The sequence below is a fragment of the Bidens hawaiensis genome, unplaced genomic scaffold (assembly GCF_021521415.1).
Source record: "Bidens hawaiensis isolate Kalapana, Puna unplaced genomic scaffold, B.hawaiensis_p1.1 tig00010382_1, whole genome shotgun sequence".
In the NCBI taxonomy this organism is placed as follows: Eukaryota; Viridiplantae; Streptophyta; class Magnoliopsida; order Asterales; family Asteraceae; genus Bidens; species Bidens hawaiensis.
Genome location: NW_027491787.1, coordinates 50,629 through 74,817, shown reverse-complemented (window position 1 = coordinate 74,817; position 24,189 = coordinate 50,629). Strand labels below are relative to the sequence as shown.

Here is a 24,189-nt window from a genome sequence, read left to right as displayed (position 1 = left end):
CATCATATTTGCAATACAAACCCTTAATTATATGCCTACTTTCATATTTGCAGCCTCAGTTTTTAAGACATAAAAGTATCCCTAAACTATTTCCTATTTCCTATCGTAAAAATAAGCAAACTTTTCTTTTTAAAAAAAAGCGTTACAACTTCATGAATCTGCTTAGGGCTGTAAACGAACTGAATGTTCGTTCATATAATAAAATGAACGAACATGAACAAGGAATTTCGTTCGATTAACTAAATGAACGAACACGAACAGAGGCAGTTCACAGTTCACGTGTGTTTGTGAACGTTCGATAACGTGTTCGTTTACATCCGTTAATGTTGTTGCTTGTTTATGTTTGTTCATTTGGGTAATTTGGGTAATGTGTAGTGGGTGAGTAATATGGGCGACATTTGAGGTTTTGGGGCGAGACCCCCCCCCCCCCCCGGGGCTACAAAAGGGCGAAATGTTGTGGGGGCGGGGAGGGGGGGCGATATTCTTTTGTCGCCTGCTTCCTTGTTTGAATATTATTATTTTATTTTGTATGTGTGATATATATATATATATATATATATATATATAAAAACACCACTACACCCTAAAACAAAAACCTGTCATTTGCTGATTGGGCCCCACACATGGCAGAAAACGCCCCATTTTGTAGCCCCTCCACTACACATAGCCTTAAGGTTTCTAATACTTTTTAATGATTTTACCAACACAAACTCGGTAGCTGAACCGAACCACTGAATGACCATTCTCGGTTACCCAAATCAAATAACATTGTTTGTGTTCATCTGTGTTCGTGAACAGTTCACGGACAAGTTCATTTCTTTAATGAATGAACAAGAAGTCAAGAACAAGACATTTCATTCAGTTAGCTCTTCGTGAACCATTCTCTTGTTCGATAGAAAGCTTAACGAACGAACATGAACAAGGCCTTGTTCGGTTCGGTTCGTTTACAGCCCTAAATTTCTGGTTTGTACTCTATAGACAATTAATAAAGAAAAAAACTTTATAACTACTCTTTTGTAAATTGAAATATAAATGCACGTGAGTAATGTATCAACGCAGGTAATTATTTGTTCAGGTTGGCTCGACCCGAAACACTTCATAGCCGAAAAATAAATCAAACTTTAAATACAGAACAACTTCAACCCGTTCCACATGTCATTTTGGTTTAACCAGTGATCTTTTAGAGAGAAAACCAACCCTGAATTGACCCATTAAGTAAACGGGCTCCACCGTTAAAATCTTATGGTAAGTTACATACCTGAATGGTGATCAGAGGCAATAGATACAATATCATGTGATTCTCTCTCCTCTGCAGGCCTTATATTCAATCAAGAACAGTAATCTTATCCCAAGGCCGGCCCGGTCAACTTCTCCAGTTGACCAACTATGTCAGCATTTGCATTAACTTTGAGCTTCATTACTCCACAATCTCTGGTTGATGATAATCTGTGCAATGATTTCCCATTAGAAAAAAGAATGCAAATTTAAGGTTCGTCAGCAGTCATAAACTGTGAACATAACACAAGGTACAACTAATCAATGTAGAAACTGAAAGCATGCAACTGACAGTTATTGCAGCAGTTAATTATGCATTAATTAATTTTCAAAAATCATGAATCTTAGGGTGGTTTAAGAAAAACTGTTAAGATAATATTATTAATATATAAAGATATAAACTAAGAATTTAACCTGCAAATTTGCCCACAAATAGTTCAAAATCCAAAAGCCTCCTAACTAGAGAAGTTTCTGAATCAAAGGAAGACAGTAAGCAAAGAAAACCAAGTGTTTCCACAATTTATTTTATAAAAAACATACTTTTATTACAAAATTCATAAGCTTCATCAAGCAATCCATTATTACATGAGCATCATAGCCAGATTTCTAAAGGTAAAAAGCAGCAAATAAGAAAACTGTAGTTATAACGATATATTGTTCACGTATTTTTGGTCATTCTATTATAGTTCAAGACACCTTTAATCTAACTTTAAACAGGGTACTAACTAAAGTGTACTAAATGTACATCTGCATACATGGATTATGCTAAGGTTAGCACATTCTATTTCGGGTTCATTTGTCTACATTGCCTATGATCGTAGTTGCATGATTGAAATCATGATTCTACACGCATTGGTTGATAGCTTAAGGTAATACATTTAAACTTTATCCATATGTTATACGTTGATATATGCGGTGGGATCCTCTTGCCCATGCATTCTTTTGGGCATCAAAGGGCAGTATTTTTGTTGACATCCATAAACTGCTAATTATAGAGCAAGTTTCATGTCATTCCAACTGCTTTTTATGAAGACATGAACATGCCATTGAAGGTGCTCTGATAGTCAATCACCGAGAAGAACGAACGCAGAAAAAAAAAGCTGACAGAAAAGTTCAGTTGACTGCCATTGAAGACTTTGTATGCAATCAAAATCAAAGCAAAGTCGAGGCTACGAAAAAAGAGATGCCAGCATTGTAACTAGTAAGCACTGTAATAAGATGGGTCACCCACCGCCCACCGTTCAAATGTTGGAGACCAGAAACACCAGATGCAAGATAAATGCTGGACATGAAACTGTAATATGCATAAACAATACTCAGAAACACCAGATGCAAGACCAGCTGTTGCTCGTGTTATCCAACTTCAGTCTCTTCAGAAAGTTGGCCCATTGATGGTGGTCGCACGAACCATATGTGCAATGACATAGATCTATTTTCAGGAGTAGAAGCCCGCCAATCTCAGATGTTCTCTATGTGCCAGAAATTGATCAGAACTTATTAACAACCTTAATTACCAAAAAGACCAAACTGCCCCTGAACTCTTTGACCCAAATCCGGCCCATAACCGTTGGTTTTTACTCCAAGCATGACCCGTTTCACGTGTATTAAATGTGAATCAAACAAGATTATGCCCTACACAAATCTACTAGAGAAAGAAAGTCAAACTACACTTTGAAGATTTTTGCTGTCAAGTGTATGATCGAACCAGAAAAGAAATATTAACATGTTAGAATAAGAGGCAGAAGTGTTCTTGTGATCCAAAATAAGTTCATACGCCTTCCTACTAACACAGAAATTTAGCACAAGTCACTCGGGCACCGTCATCTTCAAAGAATGATGAAAACAAAAGTTGATATTGCGAGAGGTCATCCAATGCTAGAGTTGTGATACCTGTCTCGATCCAGGGAAACTACAGGATCTAAAAGAATATCCCAATCCTAAGGATCCATAGGATTCATTGTGGATCCAATACAAAAATAGAAAGATTTGAGTTGTTTAGTCTTCGAGTTTTTATTTGAAATTTTCTAGACAAGCAGCTGCAGTCAATTCAGAAAAAAGAGGTTGGAGGTGTTTCAACTAGATATGAAGTCAATCTTCCTAACTAGTCTAATGTAGGAGATATTTGAAGGGTAACCAAAGGAATTCAAGATAAAAGACGAAGAAAAGAAGTGTTTGATTGGTCAGTGAAATAGTGGAATGGAATCAACGATTACACAAGGAATCTCATTCCATCAAAACCATTGTTTCCCATCCCCCCTTCTTTTTTTTCATTCCATTCCTCTTCCACCCTACTCTCCCGACAACACCACCTAACAACCACCACCACTCGACCACCAAAGTCACCACCTCTAACCGCCGTCGTCGCCACTGTCACCACTACCATCTCCAACACAACCCGACCACCACCCGTCGCCGCTACCATCTCCACCACCACCGGACCACCAGCGCTACCACCGCCACCGGCACCACTGTCATCGCTTGACCACCACCATCGTCGCCGCCACCACCATCATCATTGAAAATTTTAATTTTTTTGTTGACATTTTTTAGAGGAGTATTTTTTATCATTTCTATTTCATTCCTACGTTTGTTTTGCTACCATTGATATAGGTACGGTGTGCCTACATCCCACCCTCCCCAGACCCTACTTGTAGCTTTGCTATTGGTGGGATTCCACCGGGTATCATTGATTGATTGTTTGTTTTGCTACCAAACACCACAGTAATAATTCATTCTATTCCCTTAAGTTAACCAAACAAGACAAAAGAATGGTAATGATCCATTTTATTCCCCTGGCCCATTTCATTCCCCCTCCATTCCATTACCCCCCAACAAAACATACCCTTAGTACTTTTCCCTTCTTACTTTCCTTCCAAAATGGACGGATTTGGAGAGAAAGTAAAATCCCCTTTCGAACTCGAGAACACAAAATTAAATAGTATCTTTTCCTTTCCCTCACTTTATTCTCCCTCCTTAATTTCCTTTCTTTCGTTTATTGATCTCACGTAGAAGGATGGGGTGACGGTGGAGGAGGGTTAAGTGCCATGGGGTGATGTTGGGGAAGTGTAAAGACAAGTGTTGTTGATGGTTAGGGTGGTTTGGCGATAGCCTAGCAAGCAATGTAAAGCCGTTGGGCAAATAAATCAAGGCATCAATAGCCATGATGTAGAAGAATGTAGCCAAGAAAGACAAATGGGGTTAACAGAAATCCATTTTGTGGTGATTGAAGGACGGAGATGAAAACATCGTCGGCTAAAAACCCAAAAAGAACAGAGTAATCGGAAGACAGTTTGAATAGATGTTCAAAAGAAGACTTGTTGGTCGATGTACAAGATGACATGCGGTCAACTGGGTTGACGGCGATATAAAATGTAAAATTCTAGAAGCGTAAAGGGACACCATATACAACAAGAAGAGAGACGATTCAACAGCAGGACTATGCATACGCTCAACAAAGCCATTTTGCTCATATGTGAATTATCCCGAGTGGAAATGATAAATTGGTCAAGTTAGAAAATTAATCAAACTTGAACATTTTTAAGTTTAATATTAAATTGTTATTCTACCATGTCGACAAAGGCTTTAAAGGAGAAGAAGACGTCCGATTTGTTAACTAAAGTGTTAAATAGATTAGGTTTTAGTTATGCTTAGCCCATGTGCCCGTTATAGGTTTATTTAGGGTCTTTGGTTTCCTATATATCAAGGGTTCCCGGTTCCTGAATTCTAATGATACAATTCATTGAAGATGTAGCCCATTACTTTTACATGGTATCTTGATATCGCTTGATACAAACCATAGTCGTCGCATTCTCGTTCTTTGTTCATCGCTCATGTCCTATTTGAAATCGGTACATCTTTTCATCTCACCTCTACAATCATTACCACCAGCCATTTCCGATTTGCAAACCTGAGAATTCGCCATCCTTTCACCACCACCACGCGCGCCTCCACCCGTCATCACCACTCTACTGTAGTTGCCTCACTTGGCAGTTGCCTATGTGACTGTTGTATAAATAATAAAGAAGTTGGAGATGATGTGGATTCAAGATTGTTCACCAATGGTGGCAAGGCAACTGAGGCAAGGGCATATGCATACTCTTGAGCGCAACTGAGGTAAGCAGTTCGGATTTTGTCGCCTTTCATCTAAATTTTGAGGAGTTCTCTCTTTAGGGTGTATACTATGAAAGATGCGTGAGGTGCATAGGCCCGTCCAACAAGGACAAGTACACGACCATGTTGGAAAGAAGTTTCTAAAATGATAAGGATTTATCAACATACGACCACGTGGAGCATTAGGGTTATACGGTGTTAGGTGTAGAGGGTATCGCTCCATCCATCTATTCAAATAAGTTTTTGGCATCAAGGAGTGAAGGATAACCTTTCGGTAACCACGGTTGATAGGATATAGGATAAACGCAAACTTGTGAGCCTTGTGGGCGGTTTTCTTACTTGATGTAAATGCGGCATTTAAAGCCATGGTATTGAAAAATAAGTTTAAATGTTTTTCTATTTTTATTTTTTTGTTGCTCTCAGCGATTCACCTTAAACACGTTGGTTTCAGTCAACTTGCGCCAACTAGAAGAATGGTGTAGGTACTGACGACAAAATAGCCGTCAAAAAAATAAATTCAACCATGAAATGATACTCCACCAAGAACTTCTGTCGCGCGTGAGATTGCATAGGCCGACGATGCTCTAGTCGTAGGTTCGCCAACTAGGTGAGAACACAATGCTCGTCTCTATGTGGCATGATACGACTTGTTGTGCGGATGCAGTTTCCTGTTGCAGCTATTGTGGGCGGAAGCTAGTCTCTCTATCATGGTTGTTGTGGGTGGCGGCTTAAGTTAACTTGACTCTGATACCAAGATAATAAACCAGGGATAGTTTGTATGTCGAATGTCAATTGTGTACCAAATAGTATTTTTTATCATTCATACTAAATACCATCGTTTAAGGGTTTTAATGCGGATCCACATTCCAAATCCATCTAAACTAAACCAACATCATATTAGCTAAAAATTACCAACATATATTCATAAGGTCTATCACATCAAATACACATAAGCCACATTCGAAAGTTTGAAACCATCATTTTCCCCATAAGACCTAAAAAGGAAGATTTCCATAGAAACTCACAGCTTCTTACAACGATTCTTGTTTTCTTACAAGGATGTCATACTTTTCCATACTTATCAACATATCCCTGCGATCAAAATTACCTAATTGTCAATATTATCTAATATTTTTATACACCCTATGGTCACGCATACTGAGAAAACGCACCTCAACAAGTTTCACAATTTTCGGTTGTGATGAGGTGAGATAGGCATCAATAGATTCTTGGATGAGTGGAACCTGCTCTGGCGGTAAACTGGAGAGAACCTTATCAACAGCCTTTTTAACCACCAGTTTATGAGCGTCTTTGCTCAATTTACCATCGCGCCATTTCGGTCTCACTAATTCTTTCACAAATTCTATCAAAGCAGCCCGAAAGTGTCTAAGGGATTTAGATTCTCTATTCATATCTCCTTCCGCATCAAATTCTAGTTTATAATTATTACCTTCTCTTTTGGGCCCACCAAGAGAAGAGTGACCACTAGCATGTACTTCACTTGCTTGTATTATATCCCCAGTATGTTTCTTCACTCTACTATCGTTTTTTGAATTTTGCGGTTTTGGATCAGCAACTTCGTTACTATCCATATCAGTATCATTAGCATTCTCATTGTCATTTACGTGACTACCAACTGAGAATCTGTCAGATCCATGCTCTGTTTTTAGTCTCTCTTGTAAAGGTGAATGCGTACCGGAAACTGATGGCACGCAATTTGAAGATGATAGTTTGGGTACCTTCTCATCAGCTTTTACCGGTTGCTCGATACTATCACGAAATAGATCATACTGGATATCTTGAGGATATATTCCTTGAGACAAAAGAAACGTTGACCTAAAAGGCTTCGATAGCTCCCAATCATAACTAGAAAACTTTGCCTCAGACTTCCAAGATGGTGAACTGAAAACAGTTGAAGTCTTGGGCCAAACAGGCCCGTGATAAGCTGAGTTATGATTGTAATTATGAAGCCCGAAGTGGTATCCTTTACCACCAAATTCTTCCGTTTTTGGTGCAACAGAACCCCAATAGGCTTCTGGGCCTATAGCCTTAGCTTTCTGCGACACAGAAGAACAAGCTACGAGAGTCGGTGCAGCATCCTGAGTTTGACTTTTCTGATGCCCGTTTCGTAGGTCAACGACATTTACAGGCGACTCTTTTACATGACGAAATTTACAATAAGTCCCCTTAATGCACCAGCCTTTTGCAAAGAAATCACAAACAGGAGCCGGTGGTTTGGTTGCTTTGTTAACTTCCTTAACTTCCACTGCAGGTGACGAGCTTTGAGGTTTTATCAGAGAAACATCAGCTTCCAATCTGAGAAAACCTAAAAGATATTAGTATCTGTTTCTAGATAAACTAAAGCTACTAAAAAGTCAACATATTTGTTGACTGATAGTCAAGATTTTCAAGTATCAAAACACGAGTGCACCTGGGCTCCTTTAGATCAGCAGCATTCGCGTCCTTTGTGTTCATCTGTGTAGTTTGTTCCTTAGAAACTGGAACTATGTCAGATTCATCAACTGATTCTCCAACCGTCACTTGTTTACTGGGTTCGTTAATAGGATTAGTGGTCTCAGCAGTTATGATTCCGCCATCACATTGAGAAGCTTTCTCATCATCAGATGTGATTTTTTCCTTCCAAACTGATTCTCCTGCTGTGACTTGTTTACTGGATTCGTTAATAGGATCCGTGGTCTCAGCAGTTGTGATTCCATCATCGCATTGAGAAGCTTTCTCATCGACTTGCTCATCATCAGATGTGATTTTTTCTTTCCGAACAGATTCTCCAACCGTGACTTGTTTACTGAGTTCTTTAATAGGATTGGTGGTCTCAGTAGTTACGATTCCACCATGGCATTGAGAAGCTTTCTCATCATCTTCCACATCATCAGATGTGATTTTTTCTTTTCCTGCAAGGGTCCATAGTATATGTCTATTATCAGCAATCGGATTCCAAGTTCGTGATCCCCACCAACATTCCTATTTCCTAATTATAAAGTTAAGCCTAACCATAATAAAACAGCATATCTAATACATGCATAAAAGGAACATTAATATTAATACTTATTATAGCTACAAAGTAAAGCCCATGGCATAAGTTGCATCGGTGTGTCACTGCATCCTACCGTATGTTCCCAGCCTAAACAGATCTAGTTGTCATCCTATAAAACTTACAATTCAACACCAATGTAACTTTTAATGATTTTCACAAAACATCCATCAATGTCTACAGCCTACACACTTGCCTAATTTGTATCTAAAATAGCACAGGACACAGTTCTTAATTCCTAAAAGTCTTGATGTCTGCACATGTTTACACCACCTGATTTCTTAGCATTGTCAAAAGTTGCACTTCATTTAATTCAACTTAGTCATAGAAATTCAGATACCAGTAAAATCACACATTGTTTAATCTCGTCTGTCAAAACAACTCACTAAAAAGCATAAACTAGCTACATATCAGCCTGTATATATATAGAATTGGTAATTCAAATCATCAAATTATTACCAAAAGTTAAAAAAAATAACTCAAAACAAAAATTAAGCAAGATTCAATGTTCGTTATCACCAACCAAATGGTTAAAATCTAAATCTGGAAAAATGAATCTTGCATCTCCTCGCCAAAGACGTGCTTCTAAGTGCGCTTGTAAGTTGAAAGAGCTCCTCGTCTTGCATTTACGTGAGGCGCTGGTTTGTGCGTTTCATACGCTTTTGACTACTATGGATACTATTAGTAGTATAAACTATAGAGTAATATTAACTACGGAATTAGAAGAAGCATAATTCAATTAGATTTTTAAGTAGCCTTATTGTATGTAGTTGCAGTAGAAGCAGCCTCTCTATCTTCTAGAATAGAAGAAAGGTTTTCCACCCATCCCACCCTCCCCACTTCCCCAGACCCTACTTACAACTTGCTATGAGTGGGATTTACCGGGTTCGATTGTTTAGTAACTTTGTTGTATACAAGGATGAAACCCAAGTTTTCAATGATGTCAGGTTTTGTATGAGTTCATTTAGGTATTTTGTAGCTTTATTAAATGAAATCCCAGCATTTACGGATGCCAAATAATTGTACATTTCATATATCTTAGTTACGTGTTCTCATTCATCGATTTTCTTTAGAATTGATGGTCCCCCCCCACCCCCCTCTTAAACCCTGTAGTATATTTGTGTCATTTAATGTCATGATAAATTAATGTTTTGCTGGTTACTTCAGCTACTTCTAACTAAGTCAGGTTTTGTAGATTTTCTTATACTTGTACAGTTGTACGTAGCTATTAATAATTTTAGACACAACAACACATATCTGGTTGTTTTGATTAAGAGAGAACTGACTGTACAGCCAAGATCCAGTTGAGGCATTACTTCTGTTGAACAGTATAATCGTGTTTATAGAGCATTGTCTTTTTTCTTCTTTCTTTTATTTCCTTCAGTTTTCTTCTTTGAGCATTAAAGCAGATTGGGTTTAGAGTATGCACATGATTGATATTTGTTTCTTTGTTTCTTTGCAAAGTTCCCTTGAAAAGAACCCTTTATATATCTGTTCTAACTTCTTTACATTGTCTGTGTTACTTAATTAGGGCTTATACATTTACTCATTCTGGAAATTTAATTCTATATAATACACTATGTTTTCCTTGTGTGCAGTTCATGCCAAATCAGAAAGCTACACCATATTTTCACAGATGACTATGAAATCAGCATTATGCATCTAATCTCCTAGATTTTGACACTTGCAATTCTTCCACTATCTAACGAAAAATAAGATAAGAACAAATGATGGCCTATTAGTCACACACACTTACAGATATATTAAAGCCTTACCATCGTTTGTAATTGATTCACTTGAAATAGATACAAGCCCACCAAATAAACTAACAGTCACTTCACTATACTTCTTTACTTTAGTTCTCTAAATATAAACCAAGCCTTATGACCAATAAAAGAAATCCATGAGAAACCTTCATATCTAGGGCCACTTAGATTCATACCGGATTCTGCAGGTTCTAGTAATCCTCATCAATAAGAAAATTATAAAAGGACACTAAGTTCATTAGCCAACAACATTCCAACACATAGACATAATATAAGCTCAATTGAACATTCAGATAACATAAATATCTCTACAACACAACATTATTGCAAATCAAAAAAAGAAAAGAGCTACACTTGACTTTCTTGATGCCAAATCTGGTACATCAAAAATACGATACATATTGTCTAACAAAATCAACATTTTACTTTTTTTCATAGAACTTTTAAGATCTTTTAAACTTGTTACACACTTGACATGATCATCAATTTTTTCATATTTTTTTCATAATAATTAAAAGCCCTCGGTTCTTGCGCCTATGCCCAATTTTCAGGCGAGGCTCAATAAATGTGCTTCTAGTTCCTAGGCGAGGCTCAATAAATGCGCTTCTAGTTCCTATGCAAGCACTTCGGAATTGTCTACAACACGAACACGAGAAGATAAAAGCCAAGCAAAAGAAATGCAAGGAGTGCAATTAAAACTTAGATCTAGGAGAGGTCAAATGAATTACATTGAACATTTTGTTATTCAAGTATAAGAATTACATTGAATCATGACCATTTAAAAAACTTTTGGTACTAACTATATGATATTAAATGCTATATAATAGCTTCTGTTTATTTTATTTGAAGAATAGTATTATGTTTCATATAAATAATACATTAATTTTGCTTTTTTTTCTCAAGCACTCATTGTTTTAGCGCCTTGCACCTAGGCAGGCCTATGCGCCTTGAGTGCGCCTATCGCATTTGATAACTATGATAATTTTTTTTTCAAAATTTTCTAGTTTGCAGCATTATCTGATTTATCAGTTGACTATAACAAACTTATAACTACACATGCCCTAAGTCATAAACAAATAAAATGAGCATTCAGCATGATCAATTACCATTTCATAAACCTTAGAATGCTCTAATCACATAAATTAAACACACATTCACATGCATTATTCATTATTCACAAAACATAATTAATATCCAATATCACAGCTCAAGCAAATAATATCAACAACAATTTAACAGAATTAGGTCAACAGAAGCTCACCTTTTACATTTTCTAGGTTTTCGATTGCTCGCGGCACATCCGGCTCGTGTTGTTCATCATCATCTTCTTCTACTTCTTCCTCTACCTCTTCTTCCACCTCAACTTCCACTTCTTCATACTCTTCTTCTTCTTCGGAGACTTCTTCTTCGACTTCTATCTCCTCTTCCACCTCGATTTCTTCGTACTCGTATTCCTCTGAGTCCGATGCCGTTGCGGATCGGTTGCCGGCCGGTGGAGGAGCTGCGGCGGAGCTAGGCATTGGAAGCGGTGGCCGTTGTGAGGGTTTGATTTGAGATTAAACGTATGTGTAATTGTAACTAATAAATTTCCCCAGGAGCGTGCGTGCGTGCGTGCGTGCGTGCTATTAGGTGAGGTTTTAGGCTAAAACCAAACCAAAAACTAATGCTCCGTACTTGATTTTTTGAAACCGTCTAATTTCGGTTTTTACGTTTTTTATTTTGGTTACGTTTTGGTTTTTCGGTTTCTGTTATTTGAGCTTGAAAATTTAAGGCCGAAAAAAATTCAGTAAAAGAATAATGAATTTAAGTATAAATAATTTTGTTCATTGTTAACTGATAGATTATTATACATTTGACCAAAACTATTTAAGTTACATATTTATTAAATTCTTATAAATTACTTAAAATAAAAAATAAAAATTTAGGAATTTAGTTCGGTTCGGTTTTTCGGGTTTTAATACATGGAAAAATAAAACCGAACCGTTAATTCGGTTTTTGCAAAAACATAAAACCAAACCGTCGATTTTTGTTTCTGTTCGGTTTTTTTGGTTTGGAAGTTTCGGTTTTTTCGGTTTCATAATGGTTTTTCCGGTTTCTTGCACACCCCTAATATATGAGTCTTCAGTTAAATGCGTTTATTTCAATTATTATTGTCTTAAACCAGAGTTATGCAAACATCGTCTTGGTTATCTAGACACCGCATGAGACCTATACGACTTGTATTGGACCTAAATTGTGTTAGCTTGTGTCAGCGTGTCTCTGTGTTTTGATTTTGGTGCCTCCTTTGATTCGGCTCGACTACAACCCTGCTTATAAGAGTTATCTTTTTTTATTAAGATTAAAAATTTGTAACTAAACCCCCCTAATATGTTTCTTCTATGTTTGTTATATAAAGGTTTTCAGCTAAATAAATACGTTTTAATGTGTATGTATTTTGATAATTGTTATCTTATAAGGTCGTGTTATGCGAACACCGCCTTGGTTGTCTAGACACCGCTTGAGGCTTATATAAGTCGTATAAGATCTGAATTATGTCAATTTGTCTATGTGTCCTGTTTTGGTGCCTTGTATGACTCTATGCGACCAGGATAGAACTCGTGTAGGCTGAAAAAAATTGTCTCTTTGTTTACTCTGTACGCTTGTCAATCACAACACTTTACGAGTCGTATAGACTTGTATAGACACCTTGGAGGTGGTGTTTGTTTATAACATCCTTTGTCTTATTGTATTTAAGTTTTTTTTAAAAGAATCCGAGCTCGAGCTTGATCAGCTTGTTTAAGTTCGAAACGAGCTCCTCGTGGTTCGGATCGACTCGGCTCAAATTTGTGAAGGCAAACTTTACCAGTAGATCATTTAGTCATGGCCCATGGGTTTATAATCATACATGGTCCATAGATAACGGATTCACATTAATCAAAGGGTGGGCCTTGGCCCACCATCCAATTTTAGTTTATGGTATCTAGGTAAGTTCAAATTTGTAATGTAATAATTAGCTTAATTTTCTTGCATTAGTCTAAATACCCGTCTTTCAAAACTTCAAGTCCAATGCCCAAACCAATTAAAATATAATCCTAATTTGTTAATTTTGTTTTTCGAATACATTGTGCCTTCGGAATCAACTTCTACTTCCTAAATACCACTCTGACTTCTCATATCTTGCCTCCTATCATGTCGCATCCCCTAATTGCGGCCGCTGCCTCCTATCATGTCGCATCCCCTAATTGCGGCCGCTGCCCGCCGTCTATTCGTATTGTGCCCCGTAAAAAAGAATTCAGGATCCACCTCTGTTTAAAATATTATTATTAAAAAATCGACTCATGTGAATACTAAATGATCCGTTGTTCAAAAAAAAGGAATACTAAATGATCCATTAATATTTGCTTGTGCGTTGTGTGACTTGTGTCATGTGGTCAATTTGACTTGCGGTTATAGGTGGGCCTAATTTAGACTGGGCTTATTAATTATAAAGGGTGGCTTGGGCTTTCTAACAAAATCTAAACTGTTTTTATTTAACAAAATAATTTATAGATTTTTTAATTTGTAAGTTAACTTATTAACTCGGTGTATTTGTGTATAAATTAGAGGTGTGCATATAAACCGGTTAACCGACCCGACCTAAAAATTAAACCGAAACCAAACTGGTTTGAAACCAATTATGTAGAAACCGATTTGGAACCGATTGAAACTGTCGGTTTGAATCCGGTTTGTAGTTTTCTCCATCAAAACCGGTTAAACGAACCGAAACCGGCCAAAACCGAGCAAAAACCGGTTAAAACTCGAACCGAAACCGATCAAAACTCAAACCGAAACCGATCGTAACATGGTAAGAAACCGGTTTCAACCTGTACTGAAACCAATCATAAACCGTTTTGACTCTTGTTAACCAAATCAAATAAGTTTTAACCCAAACAAGTTTTAAGTTTTAAACCAGTTTGATCACCTCTAGTATAAATGGGCCTATGTTAATTCCAGGGCCGGCCCAGGGGGTGTGCGAGCCGCACCTTCGGCCGGGCACGCAATTTTTAGGGGCCAAAATTGTATATATATATACATATATATACATATATATATATATATATACATATATATATATATATATACATATATATATATATATATACATATATATATATATATATATATATATATATATATATATCGGTGAATGATATTGAATCAAACGGCACCGTCAATTGGTCGATTTGGTAGTTGATTGTGGTGTTTAATGCTCGCCGGAAAATTAGCCTTGTCGGAAATTGAACGGGTTTTAAGAAAGAAGATGACGCAAAATCAGTTTTAAGGAATGGCAAAACCGGCCCCTGCACTTTATTTTGTAATTTAATCTATTATTTACACAATCACCCTTTTTAGTTTTGTTTTAATTATACCTTACCCTAAACTTAATAACTTTTGATTCAACAACATACCATTTCGGCAATTAATCTATCAGTGTTTTGAAAATTGGGTATTACATTAATACTATATTTTTGTTATGTTTATAGTTATAACATTAATTGTCGTTTATAAATATTAGCTTGTATTTTTCATTAAGGCCTATGGGCCTTCTTTTTTCGGTTCGGCTGAGGTATTTAAATTTTCGAATACGCTCCTTTTAATTCCAAATGATTTACATACTTGACCCTTATTAACTTGATCATAATTTAAGACGTATTGGCTGGCTCCAAAATCTTTTTATATTTAATTCAAAAGAAAATGCAGTTTTATATTTGGTTTTAAGTAGCTTTTTTTTTTTTTGAACAGCGAATTTCATTAAAGCTAGCAAGAAGCTAGAAAACCAATCAAACAAAAAATTATAAGTGAAAGTTACACCAATCTTTTCACAACAAGTTTTTGAAAGATGAGCAGTTTTTAATCCAATTAAAGCCTAACGATTTGATATTCTTAACGGTTTTTGAAAGACAAGCCAGCCTGTTAGAGAAAATGACCTCATTTTAAGTAGCTAAAATATCCACACAAACATGCATACATAAAAATTTAAAATATGCACCCCATTTCCAAACCGTTTAGTTATTGCTTCCCCTTTGAAAACATTACATCAAATCACTTGAAATCGGTCAATAGACAAGTTCATTTGTTGACTTATAAAAAAATGTTTTGATGTGAAGAACCAAATAACATAAAATATAACTAAAATTTACAACCTATAATAACCACAAACACTTGCAATGCGAATATTAAAGGTATCCCAAAAATGCACTTATGCATAAAATACCAAACAAATTTCATATCAACATAGAACTTCATCTTCAAGTCTCAATACACTAAAAGCAAAATAAAAATAATAATAATAATAATACTAATAATACTAATACTAATACTAATAGTAGTAATAATAATGATGACTACATTGCATCTCACATCCATTTTTTTTATGTTAATGACAATGCTAAGTAATAAGTAATGCACATATTAAATGTACCCCAAAAATGCACCTAAGCATAAAAATACCAATAGGATTTCATATTAACAAAGATCTTCATGTTTCATACACTAAAAGCAAAATATAAAAATAAAATAATAAAATAAAGACCACATTGCATCTCACAACCTTATTTTTACTAACGAGAAATGTTATTTCTGCTTTTCACCAATTCTAAACCGCAAATCTCAGAGCCACAACGGCGGAGGCTCATTCAAATCTATACCCAACCCACGTCTCACAATCCCCAAAAACCCCAGAGTCTTATTCCCATCCTCCCAGCCCTCTTCCACCACCCTCCCACTGGGACCCCCACCGTTGTTCACCACACCATTGTGGTGAACCAAAACATGTCTGGTGGGTGGTGGTGGGGCCACCCACCTGATATGTTGGTGGTGGTGCTGGTGGAGGTGTGGTGGAAGGTAGTTCAGGTCCAAAGTCAAAGACGGCGGGGACGTTGGGGGTGTTGGGAAGTTCGTCTTTGCCTTTGGACCCCTGAGGGACCGTGCGGCGCCGTCATAGGCCAGTGCGGCTTCTTCGGGCGTGTCGAATGTGCCTAGCCAGACTCGGGTCTTTTTCCATGGGTCGCGGATCTCGGCGGCGTAACGGCCCCATGGGCGCTTTCGTACGCCTCGGTAGTGTGAGTGTGCTGGAGTTGACATGAAGGATGAAAGATGAGGTAAAAGGGGTTTGGAAAGAGAGTTGGAGGGTGGTGTAAAGGAGTAGGTGGTTATATAGGTGGTAAAATGGTGGGTGGATAAGTAATAAAATTAATAAATGTATACATTAGTTTTCCTGTGTATTTATAACCTATAGTTAGTTACTTAGTTGTATGTAAAGATTGGGCAAATAAACCGGTTTGTAAATTTTTCATCAAAATTGATTTCATACCGGTTAACTGAATTGAAAAAGGCAAAAACCAGGCAAAACTCAAACCAAAATGATAATTACCTGATTAAGAAATCGGTTTCAACCCAAACAGAAACCGATCTTAAATCGTTTTTGACTTGTTGACCAAACCGAACCATTTTCAACCAAAACTGGTTTTGAATTTTAAATCGGTTTGTGTAAATAAAAATGTGACATGTGATATGATGTTTGGACAGTTTATAAATTTTTAGTGATGGATTTGGGTTAACCTTTAGGGATTGGTGTTTGGTTAAACATGATTTATCTTAGGTTATATTTCAAACTAAAAAAAACACACACACAAAAAAAACAAGTAGCACACCAAAAAACCGTACATTATACTATACCAAAACAAAGTGTATAAAGCTTAGGTATAAACTATTTTTTATTATTGGGTCCAAAAAATTTGGTAAGAGTGTGATGTAAAAGATCTTCACGATTGATGGGGTTCATATGCAGGTGGTAAAATGGTGGATGGATAAATTATAAAATTGATAAATTTATACATTAGTTTTATTGTGTATTTTAATTTATAACCTATAGTTAGATGAATAAATATGTGACATGTGATATGATGATTGGACACTTTATAAATTGTTAGTTATGGATTTGGGTTAACTCAAAGGGATTAGTGTTTGGTGGTCAATATTATAATATCCCAATAAACTGTTAGCACACCAAAACACCATACATTTATACCAAAACAAACAACTTGATTACCTATAAACGTGTAGGCGTTATGTACATATTGTTGATTGGGACATTAGATATAAACTATTATTTATTTGGTCCAATAATTTTAGTAGAGAGTAATACTTATAAAAGATCTATATGATTGATTGGCTTGTAAGACCATGAGTAATCATAACGCTCCACCTCATGCATTATGCGTTATATGGTGATGTGGTGCGTGCGTGTGGTATAAAATAAAATGGATGGAATGATTTGCTTTTGCACAATATCATGTTTTAAATTTATAAAAGTAATTTCTACAAAGACTAAACACACACAAAATAGACAAGTGTACCTATCGTATATGTAGAATAGTATTGGTAAGAACCAAGTATCGATCCGTGGACACAAAGTTTATAATAATAAATCGTTGTTTTACTTTAATCGGAGGTTTTAATCATTTTGGGGTTAATTTTTGAACTTTTTATAAAATGTAAATACTTATATATAATATATAGGTGACCAAGATAAGAAATTCTAAACGAGTTGTTCAATTATACGAAGCTTACCATCTAAGATCAATAATCCACTCCATTTTAGCATTGATAATTAATATTTAAACATGTGGTAAACTTGCCGTAGCAATATATGATAGATAGCTCCTTAAACCTTAAGTGAGCATCTTTGGCACTAAGGAGATAACATGCGCATTTTAAAGTCCATCATTTCCTAATGTCATGTCATCTCAATGATGTCAATTTAAGTTGGCAAGTAGTTTCGTAAAGTAGAAAGATTAGGATTGTATTCGATTTCTCAAATACCAATTCTAACAACTTCGGGTGGTTGTAGTTCATGATTATAATTACACATTCCGTTAACATATGGTTTCTTTAACTAATTTGATATCCTGAGCAAAGCCATTTTCGGATTACCAAGGTTTAGAAAAATACATCATAACTTATATCTCATCATTTCTAAGTACAATATAAGGATCCAAGTTTCGATAATGTATCAACGTATTTCTATCTTTCAAGAACATGAATCGATCATAAACGATTACCAATGAAATTGACAACCACCAACTTTGAATTAGTGATTTAAGGTGGTGAAACATTTCTCATCTAAAGATAATTGTAATATAACCATGTACTTTACTAGACTACATCACATGTCTTGATTAATTATCAAGTAAAACAAAGCTTCTTCATAGATTTTAGATGGTAAAAGGAGTTTAGCTCATAATGAGCATGATGATAAACATTAAGATGATTGATAATAACAAATACATGATTAAACTTGGAACAATCTAACCAAATGTAGATGAATCTTTCTTCTTAATGATGGTAATGATGGTTGATGATGATGAATGATGGTGATGACCTCCAAGCCTTCAAACTCTTCACTGGATCTTCAAAGTGAGTGTTAGTGTGTGTTTTTATAAGTGAAAACCGTAGAGAACTCTTTCCAAGACACACCAAATTAGGGCAACATAAGCTACTATTTATAGGCAATCTAGATAGTGAGGCACGGCCCCGTGCTTGATGAGCACGCCCCCGTGCATTTTTATGACATGTGCCAGATTTGTTTTGTCTTTTCTGTGAGGTGGCAACGGACCCGTGGTTGGTAGGCACGGCCCCGTGTTTTTTAGTGACATGTGCTCAATTATTCTTTGTCTTTTCTGTATTCTTGTCCACGGCCCCGTGCATGATGAGCACGGCCCCGTACTTTTGCTTTCAGATTTTGTCTTTTCTTGTGTTAGAAGCATGGGGGCGTGTTTCTTGAGGCATGGGAGCGTGTTTCTTTGTTTTCTTGTGTTTTCTTCTGTTTTTCTTCGTCTTTTTTTGCTTGTTTCTTCGTTTGGGGCTTGGTTTCACATGAAATTATGTTTTATTATAATAAGTAGCCTTTTATGTTATGTTATTAGATATAAATTGCAGTTTTTAGTGATTATTTGATGCCGAAAAGATGTATATTTCTATGTACATCACGTGGCGCCCAGTCAGAGTTATGGTTTTTTACAAAAACAGGCTGTAGTCATAAATCTCCACCCCCAGACATTATGCGCCACGTGGCGCCCAATCACTTTTACACTTTTGTTTTTTTTTTTAATTTTTAATAAAGAATAACCAAATAACAATAATATTTTATCAAATAAATATTGCATGAAAATAAAAAAACTACTCGTCGTCGTTGTGGTCCTCGTCGTCTTCGCCCACTTCGTCGTCGTCGTCCTCGTCCTCGTTGCCGTTGTCCTCTTCGTCAGCATCGTCTTCACCATCGTCGTCGTCGTCTTCATCATTGTCTTCATTGTTGCCCTCGTTTTGATCATCGTTTTCACTAGGCAAAGGCCGATACATCTAAATATGTTGGACCAAATCCTCCTTTAGTGCGTTATGTATCTCTCTTGACCGCACGGAATCCGAGTTTTCGAGCCTTTGCTCCATACTTGCCGGAGTCCGTGTGGATCCAGGTCCGGTATGAAAGTTGGACATATTGTTATTCCCTCGTCATCGATGATCATGTTATGCATTATGATACACGCATACATAGCACATTTCATTCTTTCTAAAGACCATAGACGACAAGGATCTTTAACAAAATACCATCGTTGTTGAAGAACACCAAAATACCTCTCGATATCCTTTCTCGCAGACTCTTGAACTTTCTTAAAATACTGTCTTTTTTTATCAGTCGGGTCTCTGAATGTTTTAATGATTATCGCATACTCTGGATATATTCCATCACCCAGATAGTACCCATGATGGTAGAAGTTATCGTTAGCCCAAAACGAAGCGACAGGAACGGTCCCAGATATGTAACTCTCCATCACATGAGACTGCTCTAAAACGGTTATGTAATTGTTGGAACCGGGAACACCAAAGAATGCCGACCAAATCCAAATGTCGTATGAAGCAATCGCTTGAAGGCTGGCCGTTGGTCCCTTTTGGTCACCTCGTGTGAATTGACCTCGCCATGCAGTTGGACAATTAGCCCATTCCCTATGCATGCAATCTACACTCCTTATCATGCGGGGAAAACCATGCACCCTTGTATGTGCCTCGTAAAGACGTTGTAGATCGTTACAGTTGGGCTCTCTCAGATAATGTGGTCCGTATAGTTTCAATATTCCTATATTTTACAAAACTTTTATAAAATAAATGATTAAAGTAAACAAGTGATAAAATTATTTAAAAAAAAAAACAAAACGTACCGTAACAAAAATACTCCAAGGTGTCCTAAGTTGTTTTGGCGGCCATCTTTAAATACTCGTCGTTGATGTCGGCCGTGTTTCCGTAGGCGAGCATACGTACGGCTGACGTAACCTTCTGAATAGCCGTGAATCCTAGCGTCCCTCGACCGTCAGGCTTTTGCTTGAAGTAATAAAGCTCACACTCCAAATCATTGGTGATGCGCATAAATAAATTTTTAGACATCCGAAAACGACGCCTAAAGGTCTTCGGGTTCTTGTATCTCGGTGATTCGCAGAAGTAATCCGCCATCAACCGGTTGTTGGCTTCGGTACGATCTCGTTCGATATATGCTCTTTTTGAAACGGGAGGTGGTGGAGAGCTAATCGCACTCGTAACGGAACTCATATAAGTTGTCGCGAGCATAATCGCACTCGTAACCGCCTGTTCCTCCGCCACGTCCTTGGCTTGTTGGTCGGGCCCAAGAAAACTGTTTATATGTTGATGGATGATCCATTTATATAGTGAATTTTGTGTGAGAAATTAGAGTTGAAAGAGAATTTTTATAAGTTTGATGAGTTTTGATTGAGAATGAGTTGGTTTAATATATAGGAAATAATTTTATTTTTTTTATATTCCAAATCTCCAACGGTAAAGTAACGGCTAATTTTTTTGAAATTGGAGCCATTAAATCGTGTTATATATAAAACGTTAAAAAAAAGGCCAAAACGCGGCGGGGGGGGGGGGGGGTGTGCCCCCGGCGTTATAGGCTAAAACGCCTCCAAAACTTCCCCATTACGAATGGTCTAATGAGCTTTTGACCCTAAAAGTTGTGATGGGAATGCATGGAACTCGAAAAACAGTACCTCAAATACTATGGGTAATTTTGCACTAGGTTAAAAGTTGGGCCCAGACTAATTTAAAGCTAGCCAGCACGCTCAACAAAACAAGTGATTCGTTGTTTCGAAGGCTGAACTGCATGACATGTCATACACGACATGACAATATACGATTACATGTGGTGTTAGACACAAACTTATTTACAAGTTTTTGGACAAGATAAATAATACATGTGTATTAAAATAAAAATTACCAATAGTTCATTAATGTCTTAATCAATACACAAATACATAATCCTTGACATATTTAAAAAAATGTATGAAAACCCTCATGAATCTTGTAAAACAAGTTAATTTATTTAGACTTTAGAACCCCCAATATCATATATTTATAACAATTATCTAATAAAATTATATATTGCATCATGAATGAGCTATTACTTAAATATAATAATGAAAACATTTCTTTTACCTGTTTCACACTTTCAAGTTTCACCCGTCACAGGAAAAGGGTAGCTTCAAAATGTAACACTGGTCAAAAACAAGCTCCATCAGTGTCTCCTGACTTTGTTTCATTGCCAACGTCAGTCAAGTATATCTTTAAAATTCAAAGAAAAATAAGAGTTCACAAATAATTTGTTTATTATGCAAAAATAAAGGAAACCAATGTTTTTGTGGATGTGTTATTCATACACCCTTTATAGGGTGTATATAGAGATAATATTTGTGTTAAGAGGGTGTGATAATATCCAAAAAGGGTGTGTGAATAACCATTGCCTGTTTATGGGTATAAACAAACGGTGTCAGAAATTAAGTAATTAAACAAATTATATTTTACTGATGTATGGACTGGTTTGGTTTGGTTTGGTTTGGTTCGGTTAGGTATTAGTTTAAAACCGAACCAAAAATTAATATGATGGATTTTAATTTTTCGAAAATCATTCGTAATTGGTTTTGCGGTTTTGTCATACGAGTTTTAATAGTTTGGGTCGAGAAGACGTTACCCAACAAAAATGAAGCTTGGCCTAAATTTTTTTGCTAGTCAATCAACTACTAATTAATAATTATATGTTTAGGCTAAAATATTAGGTTAAACTAAATATTTAACTATTATAAATTCTTAAAATCAGAAGAAAATAATCTATTAAGTCTGGTTTGATTTTTATTTTATTTTTTTGTATGAGTTACATGCAAAACAAAGCCAAAATAAAAGTTTGATTTTTGAAAAACATAAAATCAAACCAACAATTTTATTTTGGTTCCGTTATTTTTTTTTCTAGAACTACAACTTTCTTATCTGTTAGGCTACCGCACTCTTTAATTTGGAGAGTCTCGTTCCCCCACTCTCGCCGTACTATGATGTCTTAAGCGGACTCACTCTGGCTTCAGAGTTTGGCTTTGACGTTTTCCCAAAAAACCATACCGCTAGCTGCCACTTAACAGTCATTGGGTTGCCACAAGAGCAGAACTTTTTAAAGGAACACATGATATGACTAAAACCTAGGTGATCTCATGATTCGAACTGAAAACTGCACAAGACAAGCTGAAATATTTCAATATCAATATCCATCAATAATGTCATAAATGAGGATCGAGCTTGAGTATTTATTAAAAACCCAAGCTTTTTATCACCATACCATAACTAAAGAATATTGTTCCGCTATTTCACTTTGGTTATTTCGATTTCTAATCTAATTTTTCTGTTGTTGAAGCACACACTTAATATTTTTATACAAAAAAAAATCTAGATATCTGTCGGGTATTGTGACGAGATTTTTTAAGCTTTTAGTGAATGGTAAAATTATTTAATATTAATAAAAAGTAGGTAACCATCTGGGCTAGCTCAGATGGCCAGGGAAAGGAGAGGAAGACTTGGGGATCTCAGGTCAAATGTTCGATCCTCGATCCCGAACCGGTTTTACCGGCTCTCCGTTGTGGTGCTATTTGGCCGGCGTGAGAGACGGGTTTATCCGGTAGGTGATAGGCGTTCGCCAATAACTCACGAGTGTTCAAGCGTGGACCCAGTTAAGACAACATAATCTTGGTCTCGGAAGGGTTGAAAGTCGCTATTCTAAAAAAAAAGTAGGTGAGTGGGGGGACCATCCCATGCGGAGGCAGCCGCCGCCTGATAGGACTTATCAAAGTAGCGTCACGTGACTTTTTCCACACGCACTCTTTACTCCCCTCGTTAGCTAGCTTACGTATCCAACATACTTTCAATTCGTACAAACCATTCAACTTAACCAAACAAAACTAAAACTAACCACACAACCAACCCAACTTATGTGCAATTTGATATTATTACATTAGTATTAGTATTGTGCATGCATGCATATATTTACACTGCGTCGATAGTGCTGCTCAGGAGTCGAGACAGGGTGAGTTTGGGCTTGATTTTGAAGTTAAATGAGTATAAGATTGAGTCGCCGAACCGATCTTGGGTTGAGTTCTGTTAAGTTACAAAAATTAGTCAACTCAGCTCAGATTTTTTCAAATTAAATTTATTTTAGTTAGTTTTATTCAAGCTTTTATTGAACGAGTCATGATCCTGAGTTTCGAGCCGCGAGCTTTTTGAATAGCATTATTTGTCGCGGTGTTAAGGTTTCGGTCTTATGGTTGGTATGTTAACACAGTAACGAGTGTTAAACAAGGAGCAGGTGGGACCATCAAGCCTAAAATCAAGCCAACGAGCTAAGCAAAGCTTGGGTCGAGTTCAACTCGGTTACAAAAATGAACTAACTCAACTCAAGCTGTTTTAAATCAAGTTGTTTTTAGTTAGTTTTATTCGAGCTTCTATAAGTGAGTCATGATCCCGAGTTTCGAGTCGCGAGCTTTTTGAATAGCACTATGTGTCGCAGCGTTAAGGGTCCGGTCGTATGGTTGGTATGTTAACATAGCAACGGGTGTTAAACAAGAAGCGGGTGGGGTCATCAAATTA

At 36.6% G+C, this 24,189-nt stretch overlaps 2 protein-coding genes across 4 annotated transcripts; both read right to left on the bottom strand.

Annotated features, from left to right (window-relative positions):
* Positions 1-729: 729 nt before the first annotated feature.
* On the bottom strand, positions 730-11,748 carry LOC143534938 (uncharacterized). 3 transcript variants are annotated; one of them, XM_077029305.1, is made up of 5 exons: positions 11,465-11,748; positions 7,817-8,297; positions 6,558-7,701; positions 6,411-6,477; positions 730-1,446 (listed from the first exon to the last, which is right to left on the bottom strand). In XM_077029305.1, the coding sequence occupies exons 1-4, from the start codon at positions 11,721-11,723 to the stop codon at positions 6,448-6,450; spliced, it is 1,914 nt and encodes a 637-aa protein (XP_076885420.1). In that variant the 5' UTR covers positions 11,724-11,748; the 3' UTR covers positions 730-1,446; positions 6,411-6,447. The 3 variants fall into 3 exon arrangements, with proteins under 3 accessions (XP_076885420.1, XP_076885419.1, XP_076885418.1); XM_077029304.1 differs by lacking the exon at positions 730-1,446 and having other exon boundaries at positions 6,290-6,477; XM_077029303.1 differs by lacking the exon at positions 730-1,446 and having other exon boundaries at positions 6,290-7,701.
* Positions 11,749-15,819: 4,071 nt separating this feature from the next.
* Positions 15,820-16,316, bottom strand: LOC143534907 (uncharacterized). Its single transcript, XM_077029277.1, has one exon. It carries the CDS (start codon positions 16,303-16,305, stop codon positions 15,832-15,834), a length of 474 nt encoding a protein of 157 aa, XP_076885392.1. The 5' UTR covers positions 16,306-16,316; the 3' UTR covers positions 15,820-15,831.
* Positions 16,317-24,189: the final 7,873 nt, after the last annotated feature.